Consider the following 12,899-nt stretch of genomic DNA (forward strand, 5'->3'; position numbering starts at 1 on the left):
TCAAACCCTGGGACCGAGGCCCTGCCAGAGTTCGGGTTGAGTGGTTCAGGTAAACCGAGTTGGGTGGGATCAAAGGTCACTCAGCACCAGTGCATCAGCGGTGAATGGGATAACTGATCCAGCGCCACACCAGCCAATGCAGTGCCTAGTCCAATTGTCCAGGTGAGGTTTTTTAATGTGCCATGCATCCATTTTAAAAATGCCCAGTGATAGGACGGCTGGATTTGAGACACTATATTGTACTATATAAATATAAGTTGTTGAATGTCTGGAGTTTTAGGGGAGTGTATGATGAGCAAGTGATATGGGTTTGAGCAGAGATTTTGCTGCTGATCAGATGGAAGTTGTATCCTGTGGAACGTGTTTTGTTCCTGTGGTGTGACTGTGATGTAGGTAGGAAGGTGGGAGGGGGTGTGCTGAGGGGCAGCACTTGCTTTGAATTCACTCCACACAGTAACTCAGAGGCTTCAATCTCCCTCCGATTCCTCCCTGAAATCAGGGAGAAAGTTTTCTCTGTGGTGGGTCCTTGAACATGGTGAGGAGTTTACAGCTGTAAAGCCTATTGCCCAGTTTCCCAGGAGAGTTCTTGGAGCAGTGATCAGGAGCAGGGTTACTCTTTTCCTGTCCAATTAGTCCAGCATTGTTGCTGCAAAAGCCATTTCAAAGCTGCTGAAACGCACTCACTGAGACCAGGGCTGTGCCCTGCTATGTGGCTGTGTCACACGCTGGCATGTGTCATGCTCGATTGGCAGCATGTTAACCTGTTTGACCTTGTCTAAAGTTCAGCAGTAAATGAGATGCTGAAATTGTGGAGAGGCCTGTCCAAAGTGCAAACTATGGAGACCGTTTGCATCCTATAACAAGCAAAGGCACAGTCAGGAATTGGAGAGAGAAGGAACAGACTGTGTGCTTATGCTTTCAGTGTTACAACTGGGTTATGGGGAGACTTGGGGAGCCGTGGGTGACCGTGGTGTAGATGTTTCTGGTTATTTTGGATATTCTTTGGCAGGAGCGTGTTGACACTCACTCACAGGTGAAGTGTGCCGTCTGGATGGGGTACAGAGGCTTTGGAACCTGTGTCCCAGTGAGTGATGGGGGAGCTGGGCCCAGGTAGAGAGTGAGATGTCTGTCTTGCTGTAGATATACCTGGCGCAGGCTGAGAGCTTGACTCGTGGGTCTTTGTCTTACAGGGCGACCGATAACAGCAAGGTCCGAGATATGGTGATGCTGGAACTGAGCTTTGTCAACTCCAACTTGCAGCTGTTGAAGGAGGAGCTGGAAGGGTTAAACGGTTCTGTTGAAGTTTATCAGAATGAAAAGTGAGTTCCAAACCATTCAAAAACATCGGGTTAAAGCATTTGTTATAAAGTGATCCCTGCTGGTGGTTGCTGCTGTTCTCTCAGTCACCCCTTTCCATTTGGGACTCCATTTCATGTTGCTGGCTGGCCAGTCTGCCTGTGGGGGGGGTGGTCCTGGCTGGCTGGCCAGTCTGCCTCTTGTGGGGGGGTGGTCCTGGCTGGGGGGGGGTGGTCCTGGCTGGCTGGCCAGTCTGCTTGTGGGGGGGTGGTCCTGGCTGGGGGGGGGTGGTCCTGGCTGGCTGGCCAGTCTGCCTGTGGGGGGGGGTGGTCCTGGCTGGGGGGGGGGTGGTCCTGGCTGGCTGGCCAGTCTGCCTCTTGTGGGGGGGTGGTCCTGGCTGGGGGGGGGTGGTCCTGGCTGGCTGGCCAGTCTGCTTGTGGGGGGGTGGTCCTGGCTGACTGGCCAGTCTGCCTGTGGGGGGGGGTGGTCCTGGCTGGGGGGGGGGTGGTCCTGGCTGGCTGGCCAGTCTGCCTCTTGTGGGGGGGTGGTCCTGGCTGGGGGGGGGTGGTCCTGGCTGGCTGGCCAGTCTGCTTGTGGGGGGGTGGTCCTGGCTGGGGGGGGGTGGTCCTGGCTGGCTGGCCAGTCTGCTTGTGGGGGGGTGGTCCTGGCTGACTGGCCAGTCTGCCTGTGGGGGGGGTGGTCCTGGCTGACTGGCCAGTCTGCTTGTGGGGGGGTGGTCCTGGCTGACTGGCCAGTCTGCCTCTGGGGGGGGTGGTCCTAGCTGACTGGCCAGACTACTTGTGTGGGGGGGGGTGGTCCTGGCTGGCTGGCCAGTCTGCTTGTGGTGGGGGGTGGTCCTGGCTGACTGGCTAGTCTGCCTCTTGAGGGGGGGTGGTCCTGGCTGGCAGAGCCAGGAGGTCCTGGGGCGGGGGGGGGGGTGGGGGTGGTGCTGAGCTGGGGCAGGGGGCAATATTGCTGGTGGTGGTGGTCTTGGTGAAATGGGGTTCCTGGGGCTGTGCAGGTGGGGGTGGGGGGTTCCTGGGGGGGGGGGGTTGAGCTAGGAGGCAGGGTCTTGGGGGGGCAGGGGTCCCGGGGGCTGAGCTGGAGGGGGTGGGGGTGGGAGTGAGGGGACACCCCGATTAAGACCAACAGCTGTCTGTGTGACCAGCTTTGATTCTCGGGTTTATTGATCTGTTGTTAAGACTGAAACAGATCATTCGAGCCATTCTCCCTCACCTATTCCAGTTTCCCCAGATTCCCTTTTCCTTTTCCCATTTCTCCAGCCTGATCCTGAAGGTTCACAGTTTCTCCGTCATCTCAGGCTACGAATCCCAGGCTGCAAATCTGATGGGTACATCCCACAGTGTAAATGCCATGGCTTCAACACCCTGTGAGCAAGCTGCTTCTGCTCTCTACCTCTTTTACAGTTCGCCTTGTACTTAAGGCCCTGGTTCTAGTTCCTCAGCTACTGGAGCCTGAATGTGGACCCTGCCCCGGTGTGACAGGCCGCCCCGGTGTGACACCCTGCCCCGGTGTGACACCCTGCCCCGGTGTGACACCCTGCCCCGGTGTGACGCGCCGCCCCGGTGTGACGCGCCGCCCCGGTGTGACACCCCGCCCCGGTGTGACTCGCCGCCCCGGTGTGACACCCCGCCCCGGTGTGACTCGCCGCCCCGGTGTGACACCCCGCCCCGGTGTGACAGGCCGCCCCAGTGTGACGCGCCGCCCCAGTGTGACAGGCCGCCCCGGTGTGACGCGCCGCCCCGGTGTGACGCGCCGCCCCGGTGTGACACTCTGCCCCGGTGTGACAGGCCGCCACGGTGTGACACTCCGCCCCGGTGTGACACCCCGCCCCGGCGTGACAGGCCGCCCCGGTGTGACACGCTGCCCCATTAACCAACTAGGGAAGCCCCATTTACTGGTGCTCAGGCCCCGATCTCTTTAACTTGCTGCTTGTTCTCTCCTATCCTGAGGATGCTGCCTTTCACTGGGATTATGGGTGTCGGGGGCTAAGTGCCCTTTGGGGCCTCACTCCAGAGAGTCGTTCTCGATCTGTGGACAATGGTCCCTCTAATTTCTATCTGCTGTGCTCGGTTGTCTTGTTGCAGTGAGTGGTCCCCTTAAGATTGACACTGGGTCATCCATCTTAAAAGAAACATTGCTAGTGCACGGTCTGTTCCCTGCTCATTCCCAGTTTAGAGGGAAGATTGTGAATCTAAAAAAATTGTTGAGCTATTCAACAACGGGGGTTTCACAGCTGCTCATTCTTCAATGGGAGCGTTCAGTGATTAACATGGGCCTCAGCAGGTTTTCCCTCCTTAACCCAGGCGCTAATTGTGGTGTCTGTTTTTATTCTTTCATGGGATGTGGGTGTCGCTGACTAGACCAGCGTTTATTACCCATCCCTAATTGCCCTTGAGAAGGTGGCGGTGAAGCAGCTGCCACTATTTCTTTGTCACAGGGGTTTGGTACGACTGAGTGATTCGCTGGGCCATTTCAGAGGGGTTCAAGAGTCAACCACATTGCTGTGGGTCAGGAGTCACATGTAGGCCAGACCAGGTAAGGGTGGCAGATTTCCTCCCCTAAAGGACATTAATGAACCAGATGGGTTTTTACAACAATCCAATAGTTGATGCTAGTTTTTTATTCTAGGTTTCATGAATTATTTTAAATTCCCCAGTTGCCGTGGTCTGAACTCCTACCTCTGGATTATTAATCCAGTAACATAACTGCTGTGTTACTGAATTAACCTGACTGCATCGAGAACAGTATAACTCCAAGCTGGGCTAAGCTGGCAAGTCCTTCCTCACGAGTGGAAACCAATAGGCATGGGTGGGGAGAGGGCAAGGAGAAGGAGGAGGTGGGGAGGGAGAAGGTTGGGGGAGGGAAAGGAATGGATGGGTGGGTGGGTGGGTGGGGAGAGGAAAGCTTATAAGTGACATCAATTCAAGCAAGGCATTGAATAGGGAGTGAATGCAGACTGAGACCTGGTGCGGAGAGGTCCTTTCAGTCAGTCCCATGAACAAAGGCAGTCTATGTGCAGTCTCCCTGGCACCTCGAGTGGAATGTACTGGCTGGACTCCTGGTCCATTCAGTGTAACTCAACCGTGTTCAAATGCAGTGAGATAATGTGATAAAAACCCGCATTGTGTCTCCGATCTCACCAGCTCCATCTAGATTTCCCTTATTGCTGCACACAAAGACTTTCTATTTTTTTGTTACTCTCTCTTTCTCTCCCTGAGGCCCCTGCAGCCAATTCTGTCTCCTTCATTCTTTTAAGTAAAGTTCTGCCCTCACTTCTGATTCTGCAGCTTTAACCCATTAAATTCTGTCACTAGATCCAGGGAAATGAAAGCTACTCAATCCCTATAATCCATTATGGATCTCGTATAGGTTTGTATTTTAATTTGCCTCTTACCAATCCCTCCCTCACAGACCACACTGATCAATTATTTTTTTTCTCTATTGAGATTATTTGACCATAGGAACCATTTCTCTTTCTAAACTTTGCTGTGGGATTTGCATTGTTAACTCTCCTCACTTTGGGACATCCAGCTGGGATATGAGACGTTTTGGGGTTTGAGTCAGTATTTGGTTGCTGTTGACGGTACAATATGGACGGTTTGTAAACTCACTCTCAAGCCTGCCTGTGACGATTTTCCTGATGTTTTTGCAGGGATGCGCTCTGCTTTCCCCTCATCCCACTGGGACTGAAAGAAACAAAGGAAGTTGACTTTGTGACACCCATCAAGGTAAGGCCTGAGTGGCTTTGGCTATCAAGGGCGCAGTTCCTGGGCAACAGACTTATTGAATTTAATTTCATATCAAAACTTGAAATAAGATCTTGCATTTCTTTAGCGCCTTTTACCATCTCAGGACATCCCAAGGTACCTGATGTATAGACTTTGCTGTTGTGTAGGGAATATGGCAGCCAGTGTGCACACTGCAAGATCCCACAAACAATATCATCTGACCCTTTTTTTTCTAAGTAACTTTGACTGAGTGGTAACTGTTGGCCGAGAGAGAACTCCCTGCTGTGGGATCGTTCATACCCGTCTGAGGACGCAGGCGTGGCCTTGGTTTAGCCACTCCCAGACAACGCTGCACCTCAAACTGTGCAGCCTGATTGCCTGGTCAGTCTTTTAAACCTAGACTGATAACTGGCTGGGAAATGGGCTATTCGCTGAAATGTGTGCGCGGTGGGAGCAAAGCAGGAAGAATTGATGTTGTTTTCTCAAAATGAAATTTGTTTAAAATTAAATGAGAACAGGAGACTAAATGAGGATGATTGGGAATGGGGGAAGTGTTTTTAGTTGCTGGCTAATATTATCCAGTAAGAATACTTCTTTGTTAATGCTCCTGTGAAGCACTCTGGGTTGTTTGACTATGTTAAAGGCGCTAGATGAATGCAGGTGGTGGATGTTGTGAGCAGCACTGTTGTTACTGTTGTCTGTCACGTGAATCCAGTGTAAATGCTGGGCCTTGGGAGACTGGCTTCTCCCTGTTTGAGTTAGAATGCCAATGGTGCTTCTCTGGGATGTGCTCCTGTGAACAGATGAAGATTCTTGGGGGTTGTGTGAGTGAACAACCAAGAGAAGATTTCCTTTTTAAGGAACATTAAAATGTCAATCTGCTGCTGACCGTGTGGGTCTCACAGCTTTGTGATAAGCTGTTCCCCAAGACTGATCTTCCTGGGAGGGGAGGGGCTGGGGGAGATGGTAGAGATTGGGGAGGGACATTAGGGGGGCATTTCTGTCACAGGTTAGAGATTTGTATATGATCAGTTGTTACCATGGAGATTATTGCTTAATGACAGAAAAGCATTCCAATATCGCCTGAATGCCAAGGAAATGTGATCGCGGCCGGGACTGAGGACTCAGTAACCTTCAGCAAGTCTCTAGTAACTTGTGTTCTTCCAAATGTGTGTTTTTTTTAATTTAAACCCGCATGAGTTTCATTGCCTCTTAGCTCTCCAGTGCAGCCCTTAAATGCTTTAGGGTTGTCCTCTTTTTTCCCACAGGATTTCATTCAGGAACACTACAGCGAGGACCCAGCAGGATATGAAGATAAGATCCTAGATGTGATGGACATGCGGCAGGTGAGCTTTCTGAGAGAGACCGCATTGCATTGGGTGTCCCGTGTACAAGTGAGGCCTGAGGTCTCCATCCAGTGTCAGACTGTGCTCTGTTACATGTGCACATGTCTCCCCTAGCCCTCCTGAAGGAGCACTCTATCGCTGGAATACCAGGCTGTTCATGTGCTGGAAACAATGAGTTATTTTCTCCAAAACAATAGTCTCCATGCCAAGGCACAAAGGTCAAATTCATAAGAACATAAGAAATAGGAGTAGGCCATTCAGCCCCTCTAGCCTGCTCCATCATTCAATGAGATCATGACTGACCTGATTGTGACCTCAACTCCACGTTCCTGTCTGGCCCCATAGCCCTCGCCGATTTAAAAACCTAACTCGGCCTTGAATATGTTCAATGACTCAGCCTCCATTGCTCTCTGGGGAAGGGAATTCCAAAGACTAATGATCCTCTGAGAGAAGAAACTCTTCCTCATCTCCAACTTAAATGGGAGATACTTTATTTTTAAATTGTGCCCCATAGTTCTAGATTCCCCCACGAGGGGAAACATCCTCTCAGCATCCAACCCCCAACCACCCCCCGCCAAGCTCAGAACCTTACATGTTTTAATAAGATTACCTCCCATTCCTCTAAAATCCAATGAGGAAAGGTCCAATCTGCTGAACCTTTCCTCATAAGACAACCTCTTCATCCCAGGAATCAGCCAAGTGAACCTCCTCTGAACTGCTTCCAATACAAGTATATCCCTCCTGAAGTAAGGAGAACAAAACTGTACACAGTACTCCAGGTCTGGTCACACCATTGTCCAGTTAGCTGTAGCAAGACTTCCCTATTTTAATACTCCATTCCTCTTGCAATGGTTAGCTCTATCAGAGCTAGCACAGGCATGATGGGCTGAATGACCTCCTACTGTGCCGTAAGATTGACATGGAGAAGATGTTTCCACTTGCAGGTGAAACCAGAAGTAGCATCTATAAAAATGTGATAATCCTAATAATCCAATGGGGAATTCAGGAGAAACCTCTTTACCCAGAGGGTGGTGAGAATGTGGAGCTCGCTCCCACATGGAGAGGTTGAGGTGAATAGTATAGAGACATTTAAGAGGAAGCTGGATAAACACACGATGGGAGAAAATAATAGAAGAAAATGTTGATTGTGTGAGATGAAGTAGGATGGGAGGAGGCTTGTGTGGAGCATGAATGCTAGTACAGACTGGTTGGGCCGAATGGTCTGCTGTATCTTCTACCATTCTAACTTGCCCTGGTGACATTTGAATGTTCCCTCTTGGGTGACCAGTCCAGTACAGGCCACTCTCCACTACAGGAATCTTCTCAGTGCAGCTTTGCCCTCGGTGTTGACCTGTGATTGAGATCTGTCCCCTCTTTACAGGCTGTCCGGACTCCAAGCCGAAACGGGTTGGGTGTCGAGCTGCTGATGTCCTACTACAATCAGCTCAACTTCATGGAGAATCGGTTCTTCCAACTGAACCGACACCTGGGGCTCTTCTTCACCTGGTGAGCAATCTCTCTCTCTCTCTCTCTCTCTCTCTCCCTCCCCTCCCCCATTCCCAGGTCTGTCACCAGACCGTCTATTAGTCTCAAACCTGTCTTTCTAGCTCGGAGTTCTTGTTTCATTTATGTTAATCAGCGGGTTCAACAAACTTGGGCTGTTTTTGAATCACTTTCAACTTGAGTCGAAAGGTTGTAAATGTAAATCCAGTCCAGTCCTAGACAAGAACACAAAACGTAGTCCAAGATTCCCGGTGTATTACTGAGGGAGCGGTGCACTGTCAGAGGGTCAGTACTGTGGGAGTGCTGTATTGTTGGAGGGTCAGTACTGAGGGAGTGCTGCACTGTCAGAGGGTCAATACTGAGGGAGTGCTGCACTGTCGGAGGGTCAATACTGAGGGAGTGCTGCACTGTCGGAGGGTCAGTACTGAGGGAGTGCTGCACTGTCAGAGGATCAGTACTAAGGGAGTGCTGCACTGTCGGAGGGTCAGTACTGAGGGAGTGCTGCACTGTCAGAGGGTCAGTACTGAGGGAGTGCTGCACTGTCGGAGGGTGAGTACTGAGGGAGTGCTGCACTGTCGGAGGGTCAGTACTGAGGGAGTGCTGCACTGTCGGAGGGTCAGTACTGAGGGAGTGCTGCACTGTCGGAGGGTCAGTACTGAGGGAGTGCTGCACTGTCGGAGGGTCAGTACTGAGGGAGTGCTGCACTGTCGGAGGGTCAGTACTGAGGGAGTGCTGCACTGTTGGAGGGTCAGTACTGTGGGAGTGCTGCAGTGTTGAGGTGCTTTCTTTAGAATGAGACATTAAACTGAGACTCCGTCTGCTCCCTTGGGTGTGATAGTAACTAGTAGAAAATCAGGGGAGTTCTCAGTGGTGCCGTGGCCTGTATTCATCCCGCAAACAGAAACTACTCCACTTTCCTCTTTGCTGTGTGCACATTGGCAGCTGCATTTGCCTGAAACCCTCCATGTCAACTCCCCCTGTTGTGAAATGATGTTGAAATATGAGAAGTTTTGTATAAATACATTTCCCTGTTCAAAGCTTTTGATTCCTTCCTTTGAACTCTGACTGTGGTTTGCCTGTGGTCATTACTTTTAGGTACGACTCCTTCACTGGCGTGCCTGTGTGCCAACAACATCTGTCTCTGGAGAAAGCCAGCATTCTCTTCAATATTGGAGCACTTTACACCCAGATTGGCACCCGGAGTGATCGCAAGACCCAAGCTGGACTTGAAAGTGCCATCGATGCTTTCCAGAAAGCAGCAGGTCAGCATCCTGACTGTCTGACTGACATTACTTCCCTCGTTCAGTAGTTTTTCCACTAGCCAACTTCTATTTCACCTCCTGCCCTGGGCCCACTACCGCCCAACTCAGCCCATTCTACAGATGTTGCGTTTGCATAAGCTGTGGAAATGGCGACTGGTCATCCAATCTATCCCACGTGGACACCAGCACAGTTTGTCCATGATTTTCTGGAACCTGCTCATCATTAGCCCCTTCAGAGTCATGTTAAAATTGTCAGCTTGTCACAGCAATCTGTACATGTGCTGGTGGAATTGGTGCTATTCAGCAGGGTAAGGATCACTCACTGTGTAACTGTACAGAGTCAGTGTTTATTCAGGGTTAGGGTCACTCACTGTGTCACTGTACAGAGTCACTGTTTATTCAGGGTAAGGGTCACTCACTGTGTCACTGTACAGAGTCACTGTTTATTCAGGGTAAGGATCACTCACTATGTAACTGTACAGAGTCACTGTTTATTCAGGGTAAGGATCAATCACTGTGTCACTGTACAGAGTCACTGTTTATTCAGGGTAAGGATCACTCACTATGTAACTGTACAGAGTCACTGTTTATTCAGGGTAAGGATCAATCACTGTGTCACTGTACAGAGTCACTGTTTATTCAGGGTAAGGATCACTCACTGTGAAACTGTACAGAGTCACTGTTTATTCAGGGTAAGGATCACTCACTGTGTCACTGTACAGAGTCACTGTTTATTCAGGGTTAGGGTCATTCAGGGTTAGGGTCACTCACTGTGTCACTGTACAGAGTCACTGTTTATTCAGGGTTAGGGTCACTCACTGTGTCACTCTACAGAGTCACTGTTTATTCAGCAGGGTAAGGATACTCACTGTGTCACTGTACAGAGTCACTGTTTATTCAGGGTAAGGGTCACTCACTGTGTAACTGTACAGAGTCACTGTTTATTCAGGGTAAGGGTCACTCACTGTCACTGTACAGAGTCACTGTTTATTCAGGGTAAGCATCACTTACTGTGAAACTGTACAGAGTCACTGTTTATTCAGGGTAAGGATACTCACTGTGTCACTGTACAGAGTCACTGTTTATTCAGGGTAAGGATACTCACTGTGTCACTGTACAGAGTCACTGTTTATTCAGGGTAAGGATCACTCACTGTGTAACTGTACAGTCACTGTTCAGCAGGGTAAGGATCACTCACTGTGTCACTGTACAGAGTCACTATTTATTCAGGGTAAGGGTCACTCACTGTGTCACTGTACAGAGTCACTGTTTATTCAGGGTAAGGATCACTCACTGTGTAACTGTACAGAGTCACTGTTTGTTCAGGGTAAGGATCACTCACTGTGTCACTGTACAGAGTCACTGTTTGTTCAGGGTAAGGATCACTCACTGTGTCACTGTACAGAGTCACTGTTTGTTCAGGGTAAGGGTCACTCACTGTGTCACTGTACAGAGTCACTGTTTGTTCAGCAGGGTAAGGTTCAATAGGATTATGACTCTGTGTATAGTTACTGGTTGCTAAACTGTTTTGTACTGGGAGTGCCTCACCTACACAGAGTATTTCAAAGCTCCCTGATCTTCCAGCTCTGGTACTGAGTCAAATGGGGCTTGAGACAGCACCTTCAGGAGAGGAGGGATATTGGCTTTTCCAGGTGATGGTGAGAGGAGGGATTCTGGTTTTCTTGATAGGGGGAGGAGTCAGGGTATCTGTGCTAGGTAAAGGGGAGAGGAGGAGATTTTACTTACTCTCTCACAGAATAACAAATACAGCTGCTGACCCTGATTCACCAACAAACTGTTCCTGGTATACCGCTGGAATAAGAATTATCCCAGCCAGCTCTGTGTTTGTTTGTTTGGGGACAGAGGGATGTTTGCTTTTAACGTGAATTATGAGGCAGCTGTGTGTAGCACCTGAAGCAGGAGATGTTCAGACAACACAAGTGACCTCACATCTGGAGTCCCTGTACACACCATATGCCGGAGGCTCAGAGCAGGGGTCTTGTCCGGGACTCCAGCTCTGGACCATTCACTGACCTCTGATAGGAAGTCTGCAGGTTGAGGTTATCTGGGTGATGTCTCTTATTGTGTATCTACGTGCTCTGTACTAACATACGAACAAGGGAAAGACCTTCGGCCCCTTGAGCAAGTTTCAGCATTCAGTTGGATTTTAGCTGATCTATATCTTAACTCCATTGACTCAGCTTGATTCCATAATCCTGAATACCTTTGCCTAACAAGTCTACATTTATCTCAGTGTGGGGGGGGAAGAGAGTTCCAGATCCCACGACCCTCTGTGTAAAGTGCTTTCCAACATCATCACTGAACAGCCTGGCTCTAATTTTAAGATTATGGGTCTGATTTTAACTTTTGTCTAAGTGAATGGATTTTTGAATGAGTTAAAATTGGGGCCTATGTTCCTTTTGTTCAGGACTCCCTCATTCAGTGGAAATAGTTTCTCTCTCTCCCTCTCGCGCCCCCGCTCTCCCTCTCGCGCCCCCGCTCTCCCTCTCGCGCCCCCGCTCTCCCTCTCGCGCCCCCGCTCTCCCTCTCGCGCCCCCGCTCTCCCTCTCGCGCCCCCGCTCTCCCTCTCGCGCCCCCGCTCTCCCTCTCGCGCGCCCGCTCTCCCTCTCGCGCGCCCGCTCTCCCTCTGGCGCGCTCGCTCTCCCTCTCGTGCGCCCGCTCTCCCTCTCGCGCGCCCGCTCTCTCATCAAATTCTTTATTCATCTGAATCCTGAAGGAGGGTCATACGGACTCGAAACGTTAACTCTATTTCTCTCTCCACAGTTGCTGTCAGACCTGCTGAATTTTTCCAGCATTTTCTGTTTTTATTTCAGATTTCCAGCATCTGCAGTATTTTGCTTTTATCTTTATTCTTCTTAAACACCTCCCTCACAGAAAGCTAGCATCCAGATACAGCAAGCTATTAGGAAGGGAAATTGTATGCTAACTTTATTGCATGAGAGTTGGAGTATGAGTAAGGAAATGTTGCTTCAGTTGTAAAGGGCCTCAGGCAGACCACACCTGGAGTACAGTGAGTACAGAAATAAAGGTTCCTGGCATGAGAGGGTTGGCCTTTGAGGAGAGATCGAGTAGGATGGGCCTCTGCTTTCTGGAGTTTTGAAGAATGGGAGGTGACACAAGAACACAATAAGCAGGAGCAGGTGTAGACCACTCAGCCCATCGAGCCTGCTCTGCCATTCAATATGATCATGGCTGATCTTGGGCTTCAACTCCACTTTCCCATCTGCTCCCCATATCCCTTAATTTTCTGGGAGACCAAAACTCTGTCTATCCCAGACTTAAACATATTCATCGATGGAGCATAAACAACTCTCTGGGGTAGAGAATTCCAAAGATTCACAACCCTCTGGGTGAAGTAATTTCTCCTCATCTCAGTCCCAAATGATCGGCCCCTTATCCTGAGACTGTCCCCCATGTTTTAGATTCCCCCGACCAGCGGAAACAATCTCTCGGCATCAACCCTGTCAAAACCCTTCAGAATTTTGTAGGTTTCAATGAGATCGCCTCTCATTCTTCTAACCTCCAGAGAATATAAACCCAATTTACTCAGCCTCTCATCATAGGACAACCCCCTCATCCCGGGGACCAATCTAGTGAACCTTCACTGTACCACCTCCAATGTAAGTAAATCCTTCCTTAAATGTGGAGGCCAAAACTGCGCACACTATTCCAGATGTGGTCTCACCAAAACCCTGTACAAGTCTTCTTTATTCCTGTAC

General features: G+C 50.1%; 1 protein-coding gene across 2 annotated transcripts in view; it reads left to right on the forward strand.

The window, feature by feature from the left end:
- rhpn2 (rhophilin, Rho GTPase binding protein 2) overlaps positions 1–12,899 on the forward strand; it is a 48,171-nt gene that overhangs the window by 19,023 nt on the left and 16,249 nt on the right. Inside the window, exons 1-6 of one of the 2 annotated variants that reach the window (XM_078544713.1) lie at positions 860–1,033; positions 1,191–1,319; positions 4,973–5,048; positions 6,317–6,394; positions 7,776–7,900; positions 8,993–9,159. In XM_078544713.1, coding sequence (XP_078400839.1) covers positions 1,219–1,319; positions 4,973–5,048; positions 6,317–6,394; positions 7,776–7,900; positions 8,993–9,159 — 547 coding nt within the window. In that variant the 5' untranslated portion in view covers positions 860–1,033; positions 1,191–1,218. Of the gene's footprint in view, positions 1–859; positions 1,034–1,190; positions 1,320–4,972; positions 5,049–6,316; positions 6,395–7,775; positions 7,901–8,992; positions 9,160–12,899 lie in introns of those variants that run through there. The other variant, XM_078544712.1, reaches the window with a different exon arrangement.

Source organism: Cetorhinus maximus, chromosome 6 (genome assembly GCF_964194155.1).
Source record: "Cetorhinus maximus chromosome 6, sCetMax3.hap1.1, whole genome shotgun sequence".
NCBI lineage: Eukaryota > Metazoa > Chordata > Chondrichthyes > Lamniformes > Cetorhinidae > Cetorhinus > Cetorhinus maximus.